Raw genomic sequence first — 26,860 nt, 5'->3', positions numbered from 1 at the left:
TTGCATAGCTGTAGCTACTTATACACGTGCATACAGCTCCAGCTGTCCTTAGGGATGTGATTTATCAGCCCCTAGCTGAAGGCAGCCATAACTTTTTGCACGGAAAGCTCCATTTCAGGGCCTCTGCGGCTGCAAGCGGCAGCAGCGCGGCCGGGCCTGGCCGGGCCCTGAGGGTAACGCGGGCGGGCCGTGGCGCCGCCTGGTGGCGGCAGGGTGGCTGTGCCAGCTCCATGTGCCGCAAGATGGCTGCGGGATGCAGTTAGCGCAGCCCTGGCAACCCGCGGTCCTCAGTGCAGGGGCAAAGGGGATGATTTCGCCTCCGGCCCCACTCTGGGCGCACGGGGGATGCTGGCAGGTGAATGGAGGGGAAGAGGGGCACAGGAACAGGGAGATCGCGGGGAGCGGGAGAATGAAGGGTGATGGTTGCCTGGGCGGTGGGGCAGGGTCAGATCCAGCACCGGGGAGGACAGTGGGATGAGCCACCAAGAGCTACCGCAGAGTGTTTGAGGACACGGCCTGGCTGGGCTGAGCAGCTCCAGGGATGTTCCTGCCGCTGGGACATTGGGGCAAATCTTCCAGCGATCCGGAGAGGTCTGAGACTCAATGAGCACGTCTGCTCCCAAGCTGTGGAGCTCAGTTTGAGATGGCATTTAGGGGCTTAACGTCACTGGTTGCTAGGTACTTTGCCCTGGTAAACTGCTTGAATGTGTGTGCTGTGCCCCACTTCTACATCCATGCAAAGAAAATTCTAAAAAAACCCCCGAAAGATAAAAAATTGTAGCTCTGCTTGCAGGAAGCTGTAAAGTTAAGCTTGCAACTTTTACCAGTCACCTAGCAGATTGTTCTAGTATCAAAAGCTCCCCTAAAGCATTGCCACCGTTTTACCCCATGGCCTGTACCTCCCTGAGCACCCTTGTGGAGCTGGCTGAGCCCCCCAAGGGACCCAACACAGGCGGCCGTGGGATGCTCGGGGCTGGAGCAGCTCACTGGCAGGCCCTGGCACACAGATGCTCCACGAGGGTCAGGCACGAGCTAACTGAATGCATAACTTTATTAAATAAATGCTTTGTCATGAGAAAAGACAAAGATCAAAGAGTAACATAAATTATAAGTTGAATAAATAGTATACAGCAATCTTCACTTTTTAATAAAATGTGAGATTTTTTTTTTAAGTACAAAATGCTAAACAGAGCATTAAGCTCTTCTTCCATTGTCAGTTTTTCACAAACTGCTTTTTTTTTTTCCCACCAGTAAGATTATGAGTATTTCTTGTTTACTGGAAAAAAAAACAAAACAAAACAACAAAACCAAAACGAAACAACAGAGCTACCGTATGTATGTAAAGCTATAAAAAGCTACCGTAAAATGTGTAGTGAGTATTGCTTAAAGATAAAAACCAGGCAGGAAACTCGGAATCTGGTGTGTTTTAACAACTGTGTTACAACGGTGGGTAACGTGCGTGGTGACGTCTGTCCCGGTGGCAGTGGCGGTGGCTGGTGGGGCTGGGGAGGGGGCCACAGCAGGCAGGGATCCTGGCCAGGGCCAGGACAGCGGTCTGGAAGCGAGGTGAACTGACAGTTCTTTAAATATACAATGCTCCATTTGGGGGGAAAAAAAATCAACAATGACAACAAAACAAAACCAAAAAAAAAAAAAAAAGAAAACTAAACCAACAGCAAAGAATTTTCATGGGGAAGGTGGAGAAAAGGGGAAGGGGGGAGAGAGCGGAGAAATAGTGCAAAATGCTCTTGTACTAGTGGTTTTCGAAGTCCACTGCAGTACAGACAAGGGGTAGCCCAGCCACTGAGCGCTGCTCCCTGGGCAGATGTGGTGGAAGGGCTGTCCTGAGCCATCCTTGTCCTCTCCTTCCCAGCTCCCATCCTAGATACCAACGTGGGCTCAGCACAAATACCGTAGCCAGAGACCCCTGAGCCTCATGACCCCCCGATGCACAAATTGCCAGCATCTCCTGGTGTGCCTCAACCCTCCCCAGCTTCCAAATCTGCCCCTTCTGGTTCTCTCATCCTAAATGCAGAGGGGTGCTGCTGGGTGCTGAGAATGGGAGCACCTCATCACTGCCACCCCAGAGGGTGACCAAGCCCTCCTGAAGTCACTCTCAATCCCAGGCTCCAACCCCGGTCCTAAATATTAGTGCAGCTTGTAAACAGCCTCGTCCTGCTGGGGATCCTTAAGGGAGTGGGCAGCTGGGGGGGTCACTTGGTGCCCCATCCTGGGAGCCGAGGTGATCTGGGGGGTGAGGGCGGTGCACCCCAAATGTCCCCAGGTTCGTGGGGACAGGACAGGCAATGCCATCCCAGCATGGGGTGTGCAGGCGTGAGGGAGGCTGTGTGGGATGGATTTTGGTACTCTGGGCTCCAAGGGCCACATAGACTTGCTTGGTAGGGAGAGGACAGAGCACTGCCCTGTATCCCTTCCCAGTGTCTGTGGTGGCCTCTTTGTGACACCACCTGGGGGCATCCTGGCCAAAAGGCAAGGTCCATGGGGGTCTGATGCCCTTCCCATCCCACCCCGGGGGCACATCTCCTTTCTCTGCAGCCAAAGGCTTTCAAGTTTTGGGAAATTAAACAAAAAAACAAACAAACAAATTGGAAAAAAAAAAAAGCAAGAAAGAGGAAGAGAGAAGGAAGGAAGGAAGGGTCCTGGGAAAGGTGGTACTGGCCTATGACAGTCAGGAGGGTTTGCACAGGGATCAGCAAGCGGACAGTGTCAACAATGGTGTCCAGTGGCCCTTGGGGCCCTCCTCTTCCTCCCGCTTTCTTCACCCCATTCTTTACTCCACTTGCACCCCAGCATTAATCCACCACTCTGGTTAAACCAACCCTGCTCCATCAGCCCTGCAGAGCCTGGAGGGGTCCCTCTCTCAGTCCCCACCATGCTCCCCTCCAACAACATGGAATTACCCCACTTCAACAGGCTTTTTTGGGGGCACATCTACACTGGAAGCACACTTCCTTGTTTTCAAGGTGGGAAGGTGCTTTGTCCCCAGGACAAAATGTGTTCTGCTGCGTCTCCGTGGAAGTCCATAGGCAAAACTCACTCCTGCTGTCATTTGGAGGGAAATAGCCACAGGTGTCCAGTCCTGCCCTCCATCAGGGTAACGTCCTGGTGGGGAGCCCACGGGATGCTTAGGGGAGCAAGATCATCTCACGAGAGGCTATGAGGGCTCCCAACCTGTGATGGCAAGAAGCCTTCACCAGAACCCCCTTGTCCCATCCCCACTGGTGGGGCTCCAGTGGTGCTGTGGACCTCCATTTTTCTCTGCCCAGGTCCAGGAAGCTGAAAGGGATATGGGGGTTCAGGAACCTTCCACCTGAGGTCAGCTGTGTCCTTTGGCCAGTGCTGGCTGCCACCTCCAGCCGTGGCAGTAGGATGTGGTTCCCAGCGGGTGTGTTTCCCCACCACAGCACCCAGACCCCACAGCTTCCTTTCTTTTCTTTCCTTCCATTCGCTGCAGGATCTCCTCCCAGCACCAACATCGTGGAGACCCTTGTCAGGGATAAGCAAGAGGCGAGAGTCCCAAAATCAAATGTAAATGTTATGAACAAGAAATGAGTTAGGAAGGCAGCCGAGGGCTGTCCCAGCATGCAAGGCAGTGGGTCTCCATGGTGCAGTGGCTGCTGTCACTCAACAAGGAGCTGGGCCCCAGGTTAAAGGCAAGGGCCCATCTCAGGATCTTACTGCAGGATCGTGGGAATCAGCCGTGGCAACATGAGCGGTATCCTCAATGCAAAAGGATGGCGTTTTCCTACCCATGGGGAAAACTATAAACCAGCCTTAACAAAAAACCAAGATGAAACAAAGTGGAGGTTTCGGGGTTTTTTCCCCCTGGAGCAAACCACACTTTCGGCTGTGTAAAAAAACAATAAAAAATCTCCATAGTTGGTCATCTTTGTGGTGGCAAAGGGTGGTGAAGAGTTTTGGCTCTGATTCCCCTGTCCCCATGTAGGGATACTTCAGTCTGAACAGTGATGCAGTCCTCAGTGTTGATGAGGCCCTGATTCCACAGGCACCGATGCTCCTCCATAACTCTGCTTCTGTGCTTAATCCAGCAGGTCATTATTTGTTTTTGGGAGGGGCAGCATATCCCCCAATTGCATATTACATTGAAACCTCCAGATTTCAAGGTGAAGCATTGCAAGGAGGGAAAGCCACATCAACGCACACACAAGTGCATGCAGGTGACGAACACTTTCACACCTGGATGGACAAAGGTCAGTCCTGCTTGTCCAAGAAAATTTCTGACCTTCTAATCAAGATGAACTAGACAGGGGAGACTGTATTTCCTTTTGTGATAATTTTTTTTGAAGTCCACAGATACTTTGTGGGGGTATTTGTGCTGTTGCAGGATCTGTGTTTCCCTCCCCAGCTTATTTCCATACACAAAGTGAACAGTCCCACGTCTCCTCCCTTGCTGAAATCTGCCTGGATTGGGGGGCAGTCATTTGAGATGGAAACCAACTCAAGTGAGTCCCAGCAACATGGGGAGGACACTCTGGGGGACTGCAAGGGGAACGCTGGTGGCCACAAGATTTTCTCTCAAGACCCTTCAGAAATCAACTAGCTAACACGAAAAAAATATAAAAATAAAAATGAACCTGCCCAAAACCCGTACTGGAGAATCAGCAACTTGGAGAGCTTCCTACATCAGGGTGACCTCTGCTTGTGGCAGAGAGGTGCAGGCAGCGTTGGGGAGAGGTGCAGGATGGCAGAGTGGCCATGGCTGGTTTGTCTCTGGCTCTATCCTTTCCTTGCTGAGTCCTTGTTGTCAAAAGGCTGTTGTAGATTCCGAGTCCTCAGTTTCTTCAGGGTTTATTTCTCTCTCTTCTCTTTTTTTCCTTTTCTCTTCTTTCTTTTCTCTTTTCTTCTCTTTTTTAATTTTCTTTTTTCTTTTCTCTTTTTTCTTTCTTTTCTCTCTTTTTACTTTTCCTTTCCTTACTTCTCTCCTTTCTTTCTTTCTTTCCTTCTTTCCCTTTCTGTTTTTTTCATTTTTCTTCCTTTCTCTTTTTTCTTTTCCTTTCTTTTTTCGTCTTACATGAGATGAAAGGAATCGGAGTCCCGGGGCGTGGGGAGGTGTGGAGGGGAGGGTGGAAGGGAGTCTGGATAGATAGTGATGGGGCGGAGGGAAGGGATGTGGCTTCACTCCACATTGCTGCTGTCGAACGCGTGGCACTGCAGGTCTCCGCTCAGGAAGTCAGTCCCCGGCAGCTTCATGCCATACTTGTCCACACACCAACACAGCCCACGCTTCCGGCCCCGGGAGGGCTTGCACTGGGGAGACACCCAAGGGCAGAGATCAGAAACAAGCCACCAGACGCTGTGTGGCTCCCTCCCTGGGGACCAGGCCTATCACACCAGCAATGCAATCCCCATGGTAGGATCTGGCTCCTGCTCTCTGCTTTCAGCACTACCCCAGCCCAGGTCTCTGACTTTCCCCGCTCCCTCACCAGCTCCTTCAGGATGCTTGCTTCAAGCCAGATGGCACCTGGAGCCATCAGCAAGGCCACCCACCACCAAATGTGTCTGGAGATGCTTGCAGCAGCATCCAGACTAACCCAGCCAAGGAAAAACCTGCATCCCTCCCACCCAGGGCAGTGGCAGAGAGAAGCCCTCCTGGGTGGGGAACATCTTACCTGCTTCCTCTTGTAGAAGCCCTTGCGGTCACAGTTGGGGAGGTGGACAGCGCGGGGGACCATCCGCTGGCTGCTCTTCAGCTCCTGCAGGGACGCCTCCATGTGCCTGCGGCATGGGCCCTGCACGCAGGGAGATCAAATGTGAGAAGGGGAGCACCTCACAGATTCTTCCAGCTGCAAAAGCCCCCAGGTCCCCCCTGACTAGTACCCATTTCCCAAGGGTAAAAGCCCTCCACAGTCACCTTCCCATGGGAGCCTCAGGGAGGCAAGGTGAAGGCACCCACCAGCTCAAACTCCTGCCGGAGCTCGGGGATGACCACGCGAGGGTGAGCCGTGTTCTCAGCCATGCCCACAAACTTCGCCAGGGTCAGCTTCTTCCGGCGGTCCTTCTTCAGGGCTTCAGCCTTGAGCTCAGAGAGGCGCCCGTGCTTGGGCCGGTAGGCCTTGGGCGGGTAGGTCTCCTCCGTCATCTCCGATGTGGTCGGCTCCTCGTGCTCCCGGGACTCCCGCTCTGCAAGGGATGGGGTACCAAACTGTCATGTCTCTGTGAGATGAGTGGGGCTTGCTTTTGCACAGAGACCCTCCTGCCCAACACAGAAAAGAGCTTTGGAGCAGGCAGGATGAAAACAAATAACTGAAGGAATCCCTTTCCCAGCTGCTGCCTACAGCCCTGGCTTTATCCCACTGTGTGGGACTTCACAAGGTTTTTTTGTGACCTCTGAGCTTGGGACAGGAAGCTGTCTAGAGAGCATGGAGGAGTCAGAGGTCTAGGATGCACTTCTACATACAAGGGCCATCATTGTTTCTGTGGAAAAAGACCAGCATGAGGGTCATCCTAACTCCAGGGCCAGGTGACACATAAATGAGGCAGAGAAGCCCCTGTTTATCCATGCTTAGAGGATTAAGTGACAAGTTCATACTCCACCCTGCTTTAAGAAGGCAAGAGCACAAGCCAGGAATGCTTGAAGATGAGACAATTCCAAAGCCAAGGTCAATCACACAGCACAGCCACCACGTGGCTGGGCAGACATTTCAGCAGTGATACCAAAGATGTGGCTGACAAGTGTTGGGATCTCCAGGGTCCTCAGCTTGCAGCCCCACTCATGGGATCAAACCAGCTCCCATCTGCTGACACACACCCAGCAGCCTGCAGAGCCAAGGGTAACACTGCCAAGTAATGCTGCCTGACTGCCACTGATGGGACTGACAGCAAAGGGGGAACATGTTTAGGTTCTGTCCATGGCACCCATCTTCCTGTAGATCCCCCAGCACAACCTCTGCTGGCAGGATGCAGGCAGGAGCCCTGAGCAGTTATATATAGGAGCAAGCTGGTGACAGTCTAAACTTAGATGACTTGTGACATTTAGTACAACCACCAGAGTGAAAAAGGGTTATTTCTCGACTAAATTTGAATATAGTTTAAAGGTCCTGAGGCTCCTGGTCTCCTGACCCCTGGGTCCCCAGCTGTCTGGTGTTGATGACAAGTCTGTGCTGGGACCAGCAAGTGACCATGAAGAAACTCACTGCAGCAGAAGGAAAGCATCAGAGTAGCTGAAATCTGTCCCTGAACAGCATCTCTTGCAATTTCTATGCCAGTGAACCCAGATCATCCCCTCCTACGGGAGGGAAAAGGCTCAGGATTAAAATAAAAGCAGATATACGCCCCCAACAAGGCAAGCAGGATTCTTTCTGCAAAGCAACTGCTTCTTGGAGCCCAGATGCAGCACCAGGAGGGAGAAAGGTGAAGAGGATGCCACTGCTGCCCAGGGATGCCTGAGGATGCCCAGTGGGGGGGACAGACGAGATGCTTAGTGGCAGATGGCAGTGCCAGACTGTCACACACACCTCAGCCGGGGGGTTTGGAGGTGACCGAGTGTCACTGGGTCACTGGGTGCCCAAGCCATCCACAGGTACAAGTCTTCTATTCCTCCTTGCCAAGGGGACCTTGCACTCTCCCAGCAAAAAACTGAAAATTTCTCATGGCCACTTATTTATTAAAGTGGCCCTTTGTTTTTTTTTTTGTTTCCACAAGAACAGCACTGGATGAGCATCCCCAACCCTACACCCTCCTAACTGCCAAGAGCAATGTAACAATCCCCTGTATCATCCCCAGGACTCATGTGGCTTCCCAGGATGGGATAATTTTGCCATTTTACCCCATGATGCTTATATGCTTGGTGTTTTTTCCCTTGCTGCAGGACTCACCTGCCTGCACAGATCAGGGCTCCTCTACTCTAAGAGGATGACAGACAGGGGATAGAGAAGAAACTGAGTAACCTGGAAATTACTCCCCAGAAAATGAAACAACACAAGGTGCAGCTGAAGTGCTTCCTTTGCCTCAAAAGATATTCTGGCAACTCAAGGTCTGAAAGAAGAACAGAGGCATCTGCAGTGACTAAGCCCTTCTCATAGCAGTGAAACATGCAGTGTTCTGTCCCAGGAATCCCCTCTGGCACCCACATCCAGGGCTGGTGCTGCCAGAGTACCTCCCTGGGCTGCCCTACAGTAATAAAGGGAAGTTTCACATTGGTGCTGGCAAAACCCCAGTAACACAGGAGAGGCACAACTCATTACCTCAGCAATAACAAATAAGTGAGGCACAGCTAAGTTCTTAGGGCAATCCTAACAAATAAAAACAAGTAACAAATAAAGGATACAAGGCAGTGAGGATTCAGTCAGAGAAACAGTACAGGGTGTCCAGTCCCCAGAACTCAGCATGCAATGGGTGTCTGCAGCAGCTCAGACTGCTCACATGGTCAGCAGCTTTACCCCCTTGCAAGCACTTTATCCCTCCTCTCCCTGCAAGCTGCCAGCAAGCCAGAGTGAGCTGGGGACTAATGTGGAGCTCTTTCAGCAAGGATAGATGGCAGCCACAGGAGCCCTGTGCTCCTGTAACTGATGTGCATTAAAAGCTGCCCAGACCCCAATCCAAGTCTGGTGTTTTCTGCAGGGCTGAAAAAGCACCTGGTACTGACCCCCTTCGCTCTCCCTGGCATGCATGTGCTCCCCCTCAAGTGGGAACATATGCTTGGGATGTCATACAACAAGGATTAGAAGTGATGGGACTCCATCTGTGACTCAGCAGTGGTGTCTAGTTTGGGTTTTTATATCCCAGTGATAACTCCATGGATGCCTTGAAGGGATCCCTTTCTTCAATCCTCTTATGTTTTTTATAGCCTAATTTCCTTCAACAAGGCTGATGCGACCCCTTCTTCTAACAAGCCAATTTTGGCAAACTGAAGGGCAGAGGACTCTCACAGAAACACCTAACAAGCTCTGGGCAGCTTATTAGAGGGGCCTTCCCAGGGCGAAGAGGAGAGGGAAAGGCAGAGCTGGCACATGCAGCACCCATGCAGCCCCTCCCTTCTCTTCCTGGCTGGCCCATCCACCTTCACCTGCAGCTGCCCACTGCTGCCAGACCAGACACTCACATCAGCATCCCCAGAGCTCCTGCACCCACCTGCCCATTCATTACCCTCTGTCTGCCCCCCGGCTGGCTCATGGCAGGCAGCATTTGGCAATGCTGTGCCTCCGTGCCTGAGGAGATGCTGGCAGGAGCAACACCCAGTTTCACCAAAGGAGCCCAACTTCTGTGGAAGACTCAGGAAGAAGTTCAGGCTGGAGTTCCTCCTCCCTCACTGTCAGGTTCTGGCCTGCCACACAGCCCCTTCCCGCCTACCCCCATCTGCCTGCCAGCCTGGTGCCACCTGCAGAGGCACAGCTGCCTGTCTGGGGACACAAGGCCTGGCAAAGCACACTACATCCCTGTGGGCTTAGGGCATGGGCAGGCAGGCCCTACTCACGGTGTCCCCAGATAAGGGACAGTGGGAAACAGAAGGTGGGTGGCTTACACAGCTCCATTCCTTCTCCCCACAACACAGGAGGGGACCACCTCCCACCAGAGGTCCCAAGCTTACTGGCACAGAAAATAACACAAAAGAATGACATAGCTAGCCAAGCTGAGGATGCCTGGCTAGCTTGGAGGTGATACATGGGCTGAAGCCACCTCAAAGGGATGCTGACCCTACAGACAAGGCAGCAGACTGAACTCAGCTCAGAGCCACTCCATGGCTTCATGTCTGGTCTGATCCATTGCTGCGCAGGGAAAGAGGGGCAAGCATCTGGAAAGGCTCTTGACCCAGGCCAAAAGGACTGTGCTGTTGATGAGCCCTGGGACACAGAAAATACCCACAGCAGAGCACGGGATGTCCTATGCCCTGCGCTGAGGCACAGTGTCTTCCCCCCACTCCAGCCTAGCCAGTGGAAACTCCCTAACAGGAACCATTTCCAACTGTTCCCTGCAGAAGGGAAGGGGAGTAGCAAAATACTGGGCACTGTTTCTGGGAAGCCACAAATTGCTCCTGTCTGGCTGCCTGCTGTCCCTAAGAGATACCACCCAGAGCAGACTACCCATGATTCTGCCCTGCATTAAAATCCAGCCTGGTGCTCCTGGGCTTTAGATGCTTTGGGCCCATGTGACCCATAAGGTGGCGGGTGCACTCACATGGTGGAGCAGAGTGTATGGGAACACTGCAACCCTGCCTGCTGACATTACAGAGTGGAACACAAAACTTTTTCCAAATGGCTGGGAGGCTCAAATTTTTGTAACACATTTTCGTTGGTTTCTGGCAGAACTGCTGCTCTTAATGAACCGTGCTTGTTACAGCCACAGCCCACTGCTAGAGGACTTGCTGTCCTGTTCAACACCACCCCCAAAAGCCACATGCACCGAAGAAGTACATGCACAACCACAGCACAACCCTGCTAAACAGCCCTCTTGATTATTATAATGATCATTATTATTTACAGCATAGGCACTAACATAATACACCACTTAAACAGGAAGGTGCTGGAGAACGACTTAATGGGGATCTCAGTTAAAACTCTAGCATAGGAACAACAAAAATGTCACTTGTGGAGACTCTGAGAATTTGTCCAGTCCTTCCTCTGCCCCAAACTCAGCCATCCCTGTTCAGAGATGCTCATTGCATATGGGGCTTATACAGGAATTCCGTTCTTAGATACCTGGCTGGAAAAAACCCTGAGGATTTTCCCCAGCGGCCTTCCCCATTTGTTGCCCACTCTGGAGGAGGGGACATGCTTGACCTACATCAAAACTTCCTGGTACTGACAAGCAAATTCGTCCCTGACCTGAACTAGCACCTGTGGCCATGATGGGAAAATAAAAATTCCCCCTTCCTGGTCAGCACACAGAGACAGCCACTGTGTTTGCATTCTCAAGATGCAGGCAGGGAAGGGAGAATGCAGGCAGGGAAGAGATGCAAAGAGAGGAAAGTCATCTCATCTTGCACCCTTTGGCAGCTGGAGAGTACAACTGAGCAAAAGCATTCCGGAGCTCCCCAGAGGCCACCGGACTCAGCCCAGGCAGAAGCCCAGGAGCTCTCACCCGCCTAATGAAGAACAGCTTGCTGACATTCCCGTCCCAGGCACAGCCCCCAGCGTGGTGGTGACCGGCCCCCAGCCCTGCTGGGGTGGTCAGAGAGCGGCCCACGCGCTGTGCCTGTGCTGGGGTCACTGCTGAGACCACCGCCCTGGTGAGGTCAGGCAGTGAGCTCAGGCAGCCCAGCCCGAGGCCATCTGGCACCCACTGGAGCCGGAGCAGCCAGGGCTGAGGATGGAGGCTACAGCCAGTTCCTCCACTAGCCCAGGGTGTTGTCTGCTGGAGAGCCAGCTGCAATGTGCCTTGGACTTTGAACGAACTTTTGTACTTTGGTGGGGTCTTGGCATCAAGCCGGTGCAGCCTCTCTGGCAGGGACTGGCGAGGAAGCGTGCTGGTAATGCAGGTGATGAGAGGCTCAAATGAGACACCACACACCAAGAAGGACAGAATAACAGCAGCCCTGCTGGGACTGCCACCCCACCTCTCACAAGTCTCAGCAACGAGCAAGACACTTAAATCTATGTCACATAACACCCAAATGCTAACACTGAGGTGTTCTGGATGGCCAAACTCCATGTGTAAGTCATTGCAGAGATGCTGCACCCTCCAAATTGTGACCAGTCCCATAATCTGGCTTGGGTTATGATTTAAGGGTGCAACAAAAGTCCCGTCTCCTCTCCTGAGACTCCAGTGATCACACTTAGGCCTCCAAAGGTCTGAAGTTAAGAGAGGTATCTCCCACCACCTCTTCAGTCTTGGTCCCCTTGAAGCCTGTGATGTAGTTCCCATGGGCCATGCCATTTTACAGACACAGGAGCAGTAGTAGGAAAACGCACGCCTGGGAATTAGGAACTTCAAAACCTGCCAAAGGCAGCAAAACACTGTTGTGATTTGCAGAGTGTGGAAGGAAGTGTTTAGCAGTCAAAGCACTGTGAAGTGCTCCCAGAAACACCCACTCTGCCCCACCACACCCAGTCACCTACCAAAGACAGATGATCAGAATCCAATCAGTCCATGGCTCAAAAGCCACACAAGCTTTTGGAAGAGGGGCTCCAGGGTATTCCAGTATCCTATACCCCTGTGACAACATGGTGGAAGTTGATGAGACCTCACTGCCTTGTTCCACTGAGACACCTTTTAAGGGAAGGATATGGATCAGTAAGGCCAAGCTCAGAGAAGATAATGGAAAAGCATTCAGAGAGTTGGCTTGGAAGGCTAGGCCTTATCTCCATTTCCTTAAGCCAAGAGCCAGGAGGATGCTTGGGAACAGCTCAAGAATATCTGAAGAGCCTCAGAACAAGCACTGATGGCAGAGGGATGTGCTATTCTGTGGCATTTATTTTTTTTTTTTTTTTTAAGTAATTGTTTGGGCTTTGCTGAACTACTCTGGAAGACCAGCTCTTTCTCAGGTGATTAATGTCTCCTCAGCAGAAACCTGTGGATACAGATTCTGCTGTATCAGCCAGGGCTCACCTGCAGAGCGTGAATATCAGGTGCTTGGGCTGCCCCCAGGTTCACACAGGATTCATGGGAAAGGAAGATCATCATCCTGATGACCTCTGTGTCCTCATACAGTTCTGGATGGGGGAGAAATGCAGCTCAGCATGTGGGAAAGGAGCTCTCAAGGGAACCAGCTCATGTTTTGGTCTGTTCTGGAAGTGCAGGAGCTATCTGTAGGAGTGGATCTCTGGGTCAGCATGACTTTGCAGTGCCAGCAAATGCCACGGAGGCGGGAGAGGTACAGCTATGGGAACTGGAAGCTTAAGGAAGGATCTGTGTTGCCATGTGCACATGGTACTTTCCTGAGTTGTCCTTTACTGTAGTCACAAAACTGCGAGTAACTCAGTAGAGCAAGGAGAAAAGCAGGTTTGGATATGGGGAGCTTCATCATGGAAGCTCCTTCCCTACACATTGCTAGCTGTTAGTCCAGCAGTCTCCAAGCACCCATGCTGTGCTGGAGGAGCCAAGCTTGGGCACCAGCTGGTGGGCCAGACTGGTGCTGCCTTGAGATGTAACAATAAAGACTGTGGCTGAACAGGTGTTGTCTTTGTCTCTTTCCAAGAACTTCCCAAATTCTGTTTACAGTCAGTTCTCCATGCAGGTGTGGGAGTTTGCAATGCACATACAAGACACACCAAGACCTGGTGATGGTCTGAGTCAACAGGCAAAACAGCCAGAGATTCTGGCTACTCATGACAATGATTTCTGCCCAAGAGAGAGCCCAAAATGTCTAACCAATAAAAGAATTGGGAAACTTTCCAGAGTTTCACCCTCCAGTAAGATGATGAGCAAACGTCCATCCATTTCAATTAAATGATGCTGATGTGCACCATCTTGCAAAACTGCAGACACTCTGTTGCTAGATAGCTTCTTATATCAGCCTGACATTTCCTGAACAAAGTTATCTTCCAGAGAACTGAACTGGCAAGTGGAGAGGAAGGAAGTATTGCAGGACTAGATTTATATCAAGAAGCTCCTGTTGCTGATGCACTGATGATAGGAAGATAAAACGTATTTCCTTCACATCATCTGGAGACTGCAGATGTTCACCATTACATATGTTGAAACTGCAGAAGAAGCTGAGAGCTGAATTATGACCCACAGAAACCTAAATAAATCATCTTTCAATATCAGAGTGACCAAGACATATTCTTCCTTCCTGAAAAGGATGAAGTAATTCAGACTTTCTTAGTCTCACATCTTTTCCAATAAATCCACCCAAGCAGCAGATTTCATTGGTTGCAATAAAGGAGGCAAAACCCATACAAAGCTGCCAAGAAACTAAGAGCAGGAAAGATTAAAAAAGAAAAACTCAGAGGAGACTGCATGACAGTCTCTGCCTAACTAAGGGTGAGGAAAATCTGGTTTAGCTCCTGCAAGGCATCACTGAATTGTTTACCAGCAGCTTCTCCATGGGGCTTATTTGTGACAAAAAGATGAGAACACACATGCTTTAAGGTTTTCTGAATGAAAACAAGAAGTTGTTTGATCATCTGACCCCCTGAGATGACTTGGAAAAAATCTTCTTGTGCCCACAGAAATGAAGGAGGTGTGATGTGTCCATCAGCTGTCATTACTGCATGAAAAAGAAGCAGGCAGGGGGACTTTTTGGATGCAGGTAGCTCAATATCAGCAGTGGAGGAAGTGTAATCAGGGAGGAGTATGTAATTTGCCCTCCTGGACTCCATGGGGCTTATCTTTAAAACTCAGGTGAGCAGTGGTACCAATCTACATGAGACATCAAGAAATGTGGACTTAAAAGCAGGTGCTGCCAGGATGCTTGCCCCTTGCTCACCACAAAGAGACAGGAAAAGGCCCATCAAGGTGGAGTGTGGAGATGCACCTGTGTGAGGTGTTGGATAAGAACTGTTACAACACCAAAAGCATTTCAGATGTGCAGCTGTGATTGCAAGTTCCAGCCTAGCCTGGATTAACTTCTAGGCCTTCAGCCTCACTTTCACAGTTTTGCCTTAAACCAGATGGAAAAGCTGTATGAGATCATCCATTGCTCATCTCTGTGTCAGCACCAGATGACACATCATCACATGTACCGTCCATCCTGACTATTACCACCTCTGAGGGATGAAATTTCCAACCTCTGCCCTCAGGACTCCTTTCTTAATGGCTCCCTCTCTCAGAAAGCCTTTGCCTGCAGTAGGCCTGGATGTTATTTAATCTCTCAGTCCACCTAAGCAGGACCACAAAAAAGTACCAGAAGCTAGACATTCACACTCAGACAATACGGATAAGGAGAAATTTCCCCAAGCTTGATCCTAATGGGCGACTCTTGCCTCTCTTGGCCATTTTCCACCCTGTACTCCTGCATACATTAGCAATTTCTTTTGGTCCAACACAATGCAAAGATGCTTTTGAATGTTAAAAAATCCCCGCAGGTATCTTATCTTGATGGACAAAAGGGTATAGACCTCCATTTTGGAGTCTGAAATTCAATGAAAGATAACTGATCACCCCTTGCCACAGATCTAGAGCCTTTCTGGAATGATAAAATCCTTGTTGCACTTTGTTGTTTCTCCTGCAACCTCAGGCCACTGCTGCTTTTATAAAACCAAATAACTGGCCACTGAAATGGTTAAGAAAGATGCAGTAAAATTTCACCCACATCTACTATTTCATCAGGAAAGAAGGACACACAAGTAAGAGCAATGACTGTATGTCACTTTGTATTTAGATAAAATATCTTAAGACATGTAATAATATCTTTAGACATGTAGTTGCGGCAGCAGCATAATTGACTGCTGGACAGCTATAGGACAGGTATAAGACAATTCTTCTGCAATTCTTCCCTAGTAAAGCTTTTCTTCTTTTCCAGCATGTTCTTTAAATTAGGAAGTGAAAGCCAGGTTCCATAGTTTTCACTGGCTTATTTAATTACAGATTTTCATCACTAGTCTAACACATAACATCTGATTTCTTAAGCATGAAAAATAAATGACTCTTGATTTAATTGTTCTCTGATGAATCCCATCTGTATTTGGAAAAATAAAGTATTTCTACTGTTTTTCTACAAAAAAGAATTATGAATATTAGCCAACTTTGCCCCCAAAGTTACCTTTAAAAAACATTCCTTCTTCTGTTTAGCTAGGCAATCATTTCCCTAAGTATCTGTCAGGATTACTTTCTTGCCCTTAAATAGCAACCAGACAACTCATCTCCATCAACATAACAATTATCTCCATCACCAAGCCAGCTGTGTCCATCCAACAAGCAAACAAACCAAACTGCAACAACAGCCCTCCAGGCTCAAAGCTGCAAAGAAGCTTTGAGCCCTACCAGAGCCAACAGCCCTTGCTTTGGCCCCACAGTCCTTCGAGGACTGAAGCAGCTGGTTCCCAATGAGGGGAGAGGTGCCCAAAAGCCTTTGATTCTTTGGCCCTAGAGGAAAGGTGGTCAGCATCCTGCAGGATCAAGGTCTGCCAGGCTAACAGGGAACTGTGTGCCAGTTTGTTGGAGGAGATATTGACACCCCCATTCCCACATTCTGCATTTGAAGAGACGGTACCACCGGGGTGGTGTTACAATGAAAAATGATGGGAATAACAGAGGGGTCTGGAGAATAAGGGCAATAGTGAGAGCAAGGCCTTGTGCACGTGCACACTAGAAATGCCCACTGACTTCACAAGGATAAATTTAACATGCCTTTTCAAAGTTTAATCTGTTGACCAGAGTCTCTCTCTCACACATGTCCTGGAAACATCATAGACAGAAGACTTACCAAAACATGCTGAGAAATGGATTCCTTGAGAGCAAATTTGCTCACAGCAAATCACCAAGAGCCCCAAATTTCTGCAAACACATTATGCTGGCTCCCGCCGAGATGAACTTCAAGCAGTGGATTGACATGAACACTAAGGGGTCCTCTCAGATCACTAGCATCAAAGAGCCACCTCAAAAACATCTTGCTGAGAGTTGCCTTGGCTACACAGCTGAAGGAACACAGTGTCTGGTGGGGGTTGAGTGGAAAGGGGATGGGGGATGTCACCAGATATGATAGGACCCTTCCAGGATTACCTGAGGCATAAATCATGAACTGTGCCCAGTAAACTTAAAGGGGGAGCCCCAGGATCCAGGAGTGCTGGCACAACTGTTCCCCCACTCCATTTCCTTGCCCTGTGTATCACCCTGGGGAGACCCAGTGTGGAGGCTCATGCTCACTGGACCCAGTGGGCCAGGACTTAGGGGATTCCAGCATGGGGGTCAGGTTCTCTCCTTCTCACCAGCAAGCCTCCTCATACTTTTGGCTATTCCAGTCCTGATGATAAACAGACAGTATCTACTTTTTCCCTGTAAAAAGCCTCCTTTTTAACAACTGGGTGGTTATCAGGCTGGCTGCCAGTGAGTTCACACAGGCTGAAGATGACCTTTGGATCATATCTGACCTCTGCATGCATCATATCTTTGGGTCCTGCAGCTTCCTCTGCTCAGTGCTGAATGAAGGCTGTTTCTCCTGCCCTCAGTTGCTGCATTTCAGCAAATGTGCCATTTTTCCCCAATTCAGTTCTTCTTTCACACTTTCCTGAAGGCCAGTTGCTGCTGCCTGGCATGCAGAAGTTTGCAGGATCCCAGGGACCGCAGTACCCCTGGTCCCATCTCCTTCCACCTATGACACCAGCAACCACTGCTCTGGCAGGTGGACTGGCTGTCATTTGCAAGGCACAACTTCACACCTTCACTGGGAAGAATTTGCTTGTTTGACATGGGAAAATTTGCCCTCAAGAAATCTCTCAGTGTATTATCTTAGTCTAGCCAGAAAACACACGCCACCTCCAAACAGAGGGGGTGAGTTTGGATCCACACAGCTGGCTGAGAGGAGGATAGATCTTGCATCTATCTCCTTCCTCACCTCCCATTGTTTGATATGCTCACCTGGTGCATCTCATTTCGGAGCCCTCAGTGGGAGGAGAGGATAGGCTGATCTGTATGCCAGTATCTGATCTTCATGGCAAAATACGATGTGCCAGTCATAACCAGAACCCCTGCATCTAAAAGAGGTTTGTGTGTGCTGCCTGGAAACCATTCTGCCTCCAGAGACAAGAATGCTCTGTGTGTGTGCTTGCACACATTAAATGTTTATGCAGGCATGTGTGGGCGTGTGAACACGGGTACGTGTGTGCATCTGCTCACACGTATATCTGCCCTGTGCATATTAATACTGCTGCTCTGCAGCCCACATCGCGGGGCAGGTGTGCTCCAGACAAGTTCTCCACTTACGTCTGCCCTTGAATTTGCACTACTAAGTGCTTGGATTAAAAAAAAAATAAAAGGAAAAAAAAAAGTGTGGGGGGCAGGATTTGCTGTGCCATGGGCGCTTTTATCTGCCCTGTGAGTTAGCACAGCTAAACGAGCTACAACTGTTCTCAGCGGCTCACCCAGCTGAGAGGAGGACGGCAAGGCCCGGAGGGGATGAGGTTCCCGCCACCCTTCCCAGGCTGCTCCCAGGATTTTCAGTTTGCATGAAGAGTTGAGGGAAGCGCTGCTGCTGCATGTGCGGCTGCCGGGCCCGGCGAGCAGCGCTTCCAGCCGTCGTTAGGAGGAAGCAAAGCACCGCGCTCCGGGTGCGGCGCCTCTCCTCCTCTTCCTCCCCCTCTGCCCCGACACGTGTGACCAACTAAGCGACAGGAGACCCTGGGGGATGCCTTGAAGCTGGCACAGAAGGTACCCAGTCTTTCCTGCCCCCTTTTGTCAAGCCGGAGGGGGCGCCCCGCAGTGAAGCAAACGCTTCCAGTCGCACATGACTGTGCTCAAGCCACTGACGTGCCAAAGCCGCGACGATCATCTGGGCTCAGGATGCTGCTGCTGCTGCTTAAGTATGACACAAGGAGGCACAATGGCCTCCTCCAGCATCCCTCAAGTTTGCAGAGGCTCCCGTTTGAGAGCAGCCCCTGCTCTTCGCTGTGGTGGTGCAAGCTCTGGAGCACTCCCTGCACTGACCTGGAGCGGGTCCAGGGCTGTGTGGAAGCTCGGGGCCAGCTCTATCACTCATGCACGCACGCATGCACAGAGCCACGTCTTTTCTCCGGTGAACTCTGCTGGCACTCGGCAGGAATTTCATTTGGATCAACTACTTAATATTCTCTCTCCTTCCTTAGAAACCAGGCTGCTGAAAAATCCTTCCAGCCAAGGCCCCTCCTTTCCTGTTTGAACCACCCCATCCCTTCCTCCCCCGTACACACACACACCGCAGAAACCCAGCTCTCTTGCTGGCACCTGATGGATTTCACTCTCCGTCTATTTTTTTTTCTTAAATATATTGTTATTGAAACTCCAGATCAAAAGAAAAAATGGAGATTTTCCTGTTTTGTGTCTGAGGTTTTGCAGGCCTGTTGATACTAGCTTTCACCTTGACAGCTCGGAGCTGCTTTGCACAATGGACGTGCGGCCCACACCAGCCGGGTCCCTCCCGCAGCGACATGTGCACAAGGCAGCGCATCCCTGCTCCCATGACCCCTGCCCTCACCCTCACCCCGGAGCTCGGCATGGAGCTGCCCACCTGCTCCCCACATCCCCTCTGCTCACCCCTGAAGCCCCACATCCCCAAATGCAGAGCAAGGGAGTACGGGAAGGGGGAATGGGGTGGGGGAAAATATGTTGGGGAGCAACAAAGGACAGCACCAAACACAAGCTGCTGCAGGAAATCTGTGCTCGGCAGCACTCCTCCTCCTCCACCTTTCAGCTGACGCTGCAAAGATGATTTTCTTAGGGCTAATTCTGCAAACCCTCCCCTTTCCCCTCCTGGTTATCGTTGGCTCACGGTTTCATAAGGAAACTTGCCAAGTCTTGCTCGCTTTCTAGAAAGAGGGCAGGAATGAGAGAGAAGGAAATATTTGACAACCTTTGTTTTTCCATGAGCGTTTTTAGGGCAGCAGGCTCCAATCTGTGCCCTCCGCTCCCTGGTGCTCAGCCTGACCTTGCTGTCTCAGCAGGAGGAAGTCTGGCAGGAGCACAGGGGAGAAAAATGGAAAGACATGGTATATTTCAAAGGAAACCTAAACAAAACAGAGAAAACCCAGAATCCTGCAGCCTGTGCCATAAATGAAGCTCATTCATGTTTTTTTTACCAGGAACAGTCAATTGCAGACGTGATGTTTGGCTTTAAGTAAAGGACAGTGTCTGACTGTTGTGGGAGGAAGGACTACAGGGACCATCCTGTCAGTACCTACATATCCATCTACTTAAAACAAGTCCTACTAAGGCTCTTTAATCTCACACTTGCTTTCATTTCAGACCTCTGAACAAACCAGGAGGACATTCTGCTTGTTACCTCTGGCATTCCTCAGTACCACTGCCCAGCATACATATGAAGAAACTGAGGCATGGTACTGCAAGCATCTTGTCCCCAGGCAAGACATCTGCTCTACAGGAGAGCTAAGCCTGGCGTCCCAGGCTCTGGCTCTGGCAGCACTGCTCAATGCATTTCTACCTTGTCCATAAGGAGGAAAGCATCTGCGATTTTAAACTTGGCCAGCACAAGGGCAGAAATAGATAGAAATGCAGTTTGATCTAGTCCTCACCACTGTCACATAGTTTATTTTGCAGAGTGCTGATTTTTTCTCAGCAGTTCTCAGCTCAGGGCCAATTTTGGTCATTGATAGATGGCAGGGCCAGGCCAGCTTCCCCAGTGCACGATCCCTGTGCTGCTGGCCAAACTGGCAGAGGCCAGAAAGTTCAAGTCAAACTTAATTTCTTTTCTTGCCCTGTTGCTTAGAAACATGCCTATGAAAATATACTTTGTTCTCACACACTACCAGTCGAATGCCAAGTGACTTTTTTTTCCCCTCTCCCATCCTCAGGAATTCCTGATTTATTTTTTATTTCTATTTGCAATTGCATAAATCTCAAGAGGAGCCTGCTGGTCTCCTGTGGCTTCTTGCAGCAGCCTTTCCAATCCAGGCTCATCTGCTGTCTGCGAACAAAACCTGCCGAAAAGAGGCCCCTGCGGCACTTGGGGAGTCCAAACTGGAAGTGCAGGTAGTGCCACAGGGTTGGTTTGCACGACAAACCTGCCACCGCCTTCCTGTCCCTCTCCTTGCTCATTCAATGGGTGTTGAATCCCAAGAAAATCAAAAGCAGTGGAATTACAAGGGCCCCGGCTAAAAGTTTTCACACAAAGCACCTGCTAAAGGACCAGTTTCCTTGGGAGGTGCGAGGCAGGTGGAACGGAAGGACATTCATGCCGGGAGCCAAGCGCTAAAGCTTTTTCAGGTGCCTGAATGGGGCACCCTCAGCACAGGCACAGGGATGGGCCCTGCTCTCCTGCTGGGCTCCAGCTGCATGGCTTTGCCTTCCCAGCCACACTGCTGGCCCTGGCCACGCACACACACGTGCAGAGTAAATAAACACCAGGATGACGCACTCTGGGATACTTGGCTATCTCTGCTGACAGTGGTTACTGCCCAGCTTGCTGGGCTCCCCAGCAGGAACGTGGCTCCTGGCCTCACCCTCTGCTCCCTGTGCAGGTCAGCTCCCAACCCTCCTATCTGACAGCTGCCCTTCAAAAAAACAAGCTCAGCTTTGCTGTTTCTAGCTGATTAAAGGGAGTTTGGACATCTGATGTCATTCGAGGGAGGGGGGGAAGTTATTACACACAGAATTTGGTTTTGCTCTGAAGGATGGTGCGTAGCAACGCAACCACTGCCTGCAAGCAGCAAAGGGGAAAAATAATAAAAGCATCACAATTTATTAGGTGCTAGGAAGGAGAAACGGATTCCCGTTGCATGGGTCTAAGCAGACGCTTGCTAACAAGTAGAAATGACTGTTTCATGGACCAAAAAAGTGAGGGTTTCTAGTTGATGTTTTTTTTTTTTTTTGCCAAGTGGTCTCCTGGACATGCAGACACCCTCCCTACCTCCCTTCACACCATGGCAGAAATACATATGTACTTGGAAGAATACAGGGAATCTGTCCTCACATGAGCTACAGGATCCAGAAATGGGAGTGAAATGAGTGTCAAAATGAAGGAGCACTTTCTTTCATGCTTTTGTCATGTGCAAGGTACAAACATTTCAGAAGCTTGGCCTTGCACTGGTGCTGCCATGCTCGCCTTCATGCTTGCTTTTAACCTGTTCTTACCCATTATTAGCCACACCGCCGTTATTTTTGCAAACCCATATCCTGTCCCTAATGCACCTGCTCTCTTCATCTCCCTGAGCTAAAGCCCATCGCCCAACAAAGATGTCCAGCAGCTGGCAGACAGAAAGAACAGGCTGTAGTGAGATTCCAAGGAGGAAGTGTGAGGCAGAGCAACAAACCTGGGGGTGGCTGAGACTTTGGGAACGGGCTGCTGGTTGAAAGGAAATGCCCTGCTGCTCTCCTCTGTACTTCAATCTGCAAAGATCAGCTCGGGCCCCAGAGCAAGGTGAAGGATATGGTGATAGAAAGTTGTCAAGGAGAGGGCTGAAGACAGGGGTGCAGGAAAGATGTAAAGGATGCAACGGGGAAAGGACTGGGATGCAGTTGTGACTAAAAGGGTGCATCTGGGAAGTGGGGAAAGAAAACCCTTCCACTGGAGATGGGACAATCAAGAGGCGGTGATGGAAGGCAGTGTGGGGGCTGTGAGATGATGCAACAGGAGGTTTGACCAGAGCACAGATGGAAGGAAGGATGGGAAAAGTGGCAGGGGGCATGGAAGAACAGCTAGGGGGATGGAAAAGTACCCACAAAGACGGAAAAGCAACTGTGGGTGTGGGTGGAAGAACATCCAGAAAGATGTGAAAGTAGCTGGAAAGGTGGAAAAGCAATAGGGGGGATGAAAGAGCAGCGGGAAAAGTGGTGGTTGTGGAGAAGCAGACAGAAATGATGGAAAAGCAACCGGGGGCTTGGAAAAGTTGCTCGTGGAGGGGGTGGGGAGGAGAGAGAATGGAGAAATAGCTAGAGAGATGGAGCAGCAGCCAGGGTGTGTAATTGTGTGATAGAAAGAGAAAAGTCAGGCAGAAAGGCAGAAAAGTAGCCACAAAGATGGAAAAGCAGCTGGTGGTGGTGCAGGGGAATGGAGGAGCCGGGAAGGCGAAAAAGCACACGGCGGGGGAGGGGGGGAGGGGAGATGGAAAACCGGGCGGAAAGATGGAAAAGTAGCCGGGAAGGCGGCAGAGTAAGTGGGAGCATGGAAAAGCACCTGGGAAGATGGAAAAGCAGCCGGCGGGATGGGAAAGCAGTGGCGGGGGCAGGGAAGAGCAGCCAGTGGGAGGGAGCAGAAAAGCAAGCGGAAAGATGGAAAGGGAGCCGGAAAGACGGAAAAGCAAGCGGAGGGTCATGGAAGAGCACCCGGAACGAGGGAAAACGCAGCCGGGAGCCGGCGGTGGGGTGGAAAAAGCAGGCGGAAAGATGGAAAAGGAGCCGGCAGGGCGGATAAGCATCCGGGAGAGCTGCGGATGGAGGATCGGGGTCACTCACCGGCCTTGGCTTGCTCGCGGTAGCTCTTCTCGCTGAGGCAGACGGCGGTGCCGTGGAGCAGGGCGTGCAGCGGCTTCTCCTCGCCCTGGCGCGGCAAGCAGCGCAGCCCGCGGGCGCAGCGCTCCGTGTAGACGCCGCAGGGCTGCCCGGCGGGCAGGGCGCAGGTGAGGCAGCAGCCGCAGCCCGGCTCCTTCACCAGCTCGCAGCCCAGCGGTGACGGCGGGCAGAGCGACAGCGCCTTGGCATCGCAGGGCTCGCACTGCACGAAGGAGCCCAGGCACCGCGACAGCCCCGGGCAGGCGCCCAGCAGCACCAGGAGCCGCAGCAGCATCGCGGCGGGGATGCTGCGGGACGGGGCGCGGGGGGCTGCCGGCAGCGGGCGGCGCTGGCTTTCCGCTTGCCCCTTCGGGGACCAAAAAAAAGAGAAAAAAAGGAAAAAAAAAAAAAAAGGAAAAAATTCAAAGAAAAAAATTAAAGAATTTTAAAGAATAAAATTCAAAAAGGAAAGCGCAGCCCCTGCTTGCAGGCGCCCCACTCTGGGGGTTATTCTCGGGGTGCGAGACCCTCCTGCTTTTCTTTTGGCGCTGGGAGAGGGGGGACGTCTAGATTTCCTTTTTTTGTCTTTTTCTTTCTCCCCACCGTTTCTCCTTTCAGCTTTTTCTCGCCTAGAGAGGGGGAATTCGCACCGCGATCCGCGGGAGCGCAAAAAAGAGGGAGGGAAGGAGGGGGGAAAGAGAGCGAAGCCTGCAGGGGTTGCACAGCCTACAGGTTGCAGGGGGAGGCGTGGGGAAGCAGGGGTGTTTGGGGAGGTGGGACGGCGATTTCACACACTCGCTCACTCACGCGCGCACACTCACTCTTCCCAAAGGGCTGGGAGGAGGCAGGTTGGGAAGGGAGCAAAGTTCCTTGAAAACCAGTGTCCTGCTAATAATGCATCAAAACAGTCAAGAAGAGAAGGGGAAAAAAAAAAAAAAAGAAAACGCAGGAGAAGGAAGAGGGGATGCAAAGCTCCCCTCCCCTCCCTCTTCTTCTGCAGGAGGAAAAGTCTCTCCCGACGCAGCGAGCTGCTGGGAAGCTTGGTATGAAGCAAAGTTGTGTTTCGATCGGCTCTGTTCAACTCTCCCGCTTTCCTCTTCCAAGATTTGCAAAGAAAAAAAAAAAGACCAAAAGAGTAAAAAAAAAAAAGTTTTCTGCAAAGTTGGAGTGTTTTGTTGCAAAGTCGGCAGAGGAGCGGTAAAAAATCAGGGGGAAAGGAAAAAAAAAAGAGGAAAAAAAATCCACTTTGTAGATCTCCCAACACTTTTCCCCTGGAGAAGTTTCTAAAGAGACTGAATACTGCAGAACAGGCTGTCTTTTAAATAGACTGCCTCTGGCTGCCTGCCAGCCCCTCGCTGCAATTTGAGATCCCAATGACACCTCAGCTTGACTAGGTGCCAGCAGCGAGGGCCCTATCAGTGCGCGCTCGGGCCGTGGGGGTGGGGTGCGCAGCTCCTGACTTCTGGGCTTCAAACCCCGGGCAGTGATCAAGGATAATATTATGAGGAGAGACAAGGGGAGGAGGAGGGGGAAGGGGAAGCCGAGCACTGGAAGGCGGGGTGGGGGGGTGGGTGGGGGGAAAGTTCAGATCTTCACGGTTTAAGAAAAAAAAAAAAGGCAGCAAAGTGGTTGCCGTTGGGTTGCAGGGCAGCCTGGGCTGTAGGGAGTGTGGATGGGAGAGGTCAGGGCTCTGAGTTTGGGGAGCAGGAGGGAGGTTGATGGTGGGTGCTGTGCCCGGTGCTGGCGGGGTGCGGAGCCCGCGGCGGGCTGGGGGCCGCGCAGCACCCGTGCGCTCCGAAGGTGAGCAGCCGGAGATGGCTGGGTGCCTGCCAGGGAGCTCCTGTCGCCCTCCCGGGCCCAGCAAGGAGCCTTTGTGTGTGCAGGGTGCCCAGCCCTCCTCTCGTGTTCCCTCTGCCCCCGGGAGAGGTTGAAAACCGCAGCGAGGCTTTGCCCTGTGCCGGGGTGCGCCCCTGACACCCCCAAACAGCAAGGGTTAACGCGGCCGGACGGTGAGCAGAGGGAGGGCTGGGCTGCTTGTAAGCACTGTGTTAGATTCCTCTTTGGAAAAGTTCGCTGTTGCTTAGGGCATGCCAGAAAAGAAGGGGAATTTTGCCATGTGAAGTCCAATTTGCACGTTTTAGCTCATTCTTCTGCCTCTTGCCCTGCACAAAATGGGGAGGGAGAAGAAAGAGAAAAAAAAAAAAAGCGCTTTGCAGTGCTCATCCCCTGTCCTGGGCAAGCTTGGGGTTTGTTGTCTTTTGTTCCACCGCTGCATTCCTCAGGGTTACAGTTCTCCCGGCCCTGGTCCTTCTCACTTGCCTCCCTCAGTTCTCATTCATCTCTCGGAGCAAGGAAGCTGAAGCGTAGGAGAGGGAATCTCCAAACGCGGGTGTGCAGCCCCCGCAGCTGTGCTCAGGGGTTACACCTGGAGCAGGGGGTGAGCAGAACCCAGGGTGGGAGTCTGCTCAGAAGCTCAAGCTCGGGGGCATCTACCAGGGCACTGGGAAATTCAAAGGGATCAGCTAGTTCTGAGTGAGGTTTATGTGCGATTCAAGTCAACCCCCCTTCCACACAGGCACACACTCCTCCAAAGCTTCATATTGCCCAGGTTTCTTTTTAGATCAGTCATCTGTGCAGCTGCATTGCATGGATTTTGCCACTAGAATGCACCCTTATCTATGGTAAGAGGAGAGATGGTTGCTTAAAAGCATTAACTCCTTCTTCTCCAAAATTTCCAGTTTAAGGCTTTCTTTGCAACTCTCAGGTGTTCCTTATTTTACTGCTTTTCTACCCCATGTGCACTCAGTAGTAAAGATCAAATTCCTCCTGTTCTTACCCCTTGCCCTCTAAAAAAGAAAACAACATTGCTAAGCTTGGCTGTGTGGTTTTTTGCTTTTCTTTCAACCAAGAGTTTTTTCCAGAGGTTTTATTTATTACTACCTGAATCTCTGCTTAGATCACAGTTAACTGAAAAAAAAAAAAAAGTAAAAAATAAAAGCACCTTTAAGGTAAGAAAAGCACTCCCCAGGGGTTTTATCTTGAAATGCTTTAAAATGGTTTCTCCAGTTGACACTTAGGGCTTTTACAGCATATTAATTGCATCCTGCCACTGTTTTTTATGAGAATCTGCCACTGGTCTAAATGGGTGCTTTGCAGAAAATACCACCAGGCAGAGAGTGAGCACTGCTCACCTGGAGATCTGGAAACACTTTATGAGAGGGCTTAGAGCAGGAGAAAAATGGCTTTCCTCGTTCTCTCATCTGCCCTGTAAGAAGCAGAGTGCCCCGTATTAATGCCTGGTGCAGAGACAGTGAGAGTATCTGAGGGGTGGAGGAGAGGTTTCACTCCCACTCCTACCTGCGAGACACAAAATGGTGAGGCATGTAGAGAACTGCCTCCATCAAGCCCAGATGCAAGCCCTGGCATGGGAGGCTTGGGCACGGCTGGATTGCCACGGGGCAGAGATCCTGCGAGGGATCCCAGGGGAAGCTGCTCCAACTTGGGGCTGCCCGGGAAATTTCTCTTGGGCCAAAACCCAGGTCAGGTGAAGTTGTCTTGCAGCCAGCCTCGTTTCGCTCCTGTGCTGTCCTGTGAGGACACTCATCCACAAAATCTTGCCTGGAAACTGAGTTGTATCCTCAGCCAGAAAATGGTGATATTTTAGCCATGAGAGGTGCTCTCTTGGCAGGTTTTCCCCCGTTTTATGAAAGTAGTCTCAGCTATGGGGATCTTAGGGCTGCTACCTGTACTGGCCCACTGAGGCTAGCAGTTGGGATGGAGTTGCACATGACCCCTGGTCTGTGCTCTCTCCATGCTTTTCACAAGGTTTGTCTTTATGGCATCTTCTGCTGACACCAAAAAGCTC

General features: G+C 51.0%; 1 protein-coding gene and 1 long non-coding RNA gene across 2 annotated transcripts; both read right to left on the bottom strand.

The window, feature by feature from the left end:
* Positions 1 to 1,033: 1,033 nt before the first annotated feature.
* Positions 1,034 to 24,220, bottom strand: IGFBP5 (insulin like growth factor binding protein 5). Its single transcript, XM_064717638.1, has 4 exons — positions 22,960 to 24,220; positions 5,936 to 6,162; positions 5,652 to 5,771; positions 1,034 to 5,289 (listed from the first exon to the last, which is right to left on the bottom strand). Exons 1-4 carry the CDS (start codon positions 23,288 to 23,290, stop codon positions 5,158 to 5,160), a joined length of 810 nt encoding a protein of 269 aa, XP_064573708.1. The 5' UTR covers positions 23,291 to 24,220; the 3' UTR covers positions 1,034 to 5,157.
* Positions 11,086 to 12,186, bottom strand: LOC135450629 (uncharacterized). Its single transcript, XR_010441120.1, has 2 exons — positions 12,036 to 12,186; positions 11,086 to 11,913 (listed from the first exon to the last, which is right to left on the bottom strand). It is a non-coding gene; the product is annotated as an uncharacterized LOC135450629 (long non-coding RNA).
* Positions 24,221 to 26,860: the final 2,640 nt, after the last annotated feature.

Source organism: Zonotrichia leucophrys, chromosome 7, assembly GCF_028769735.1.
Source record: "Zonotrichia leucophrys gambelii isolate GWCS_2022_RI chromosome 7, RI_Zleu_2.0, whole genome shotgun sequence".
Lineage (NCBI taxonomy): Eukaryota > Metazoa > Chordata > Aves > Passeriformes > Passerellidae > Zonotrichia > Zonotrichia leucophrys.
Note: the sequence above shows the minus strand (reverse complement) of the source record. Positions and strands in the feature narration are given on the sequence as shown.

Coding starts and splice junctions, on each gene's coding strand:
- IGFBP5 (XM_064717638.1), bottom strand. CDS start 23,290: ATGCTGCTGCGGCTCCTGGTGCTGCTGGGCGCCTGCCCGGGGCTGTCG. Junction 6,163..22,959: donor CCGCGAGCAAGCCAAGGCCG/GTGAGTGACCCC, acceptor CATCCCTTGCAG/AGCGGGAGTCCCGGGAGCAC. Junction 5,772..5,935: donor TCCGGCAGGAGTTTGAGCTG/GTGGGTGCCTTC, acceptor CCCTGCGTGCAG/GGCCCATGCCGCAGGCACAT.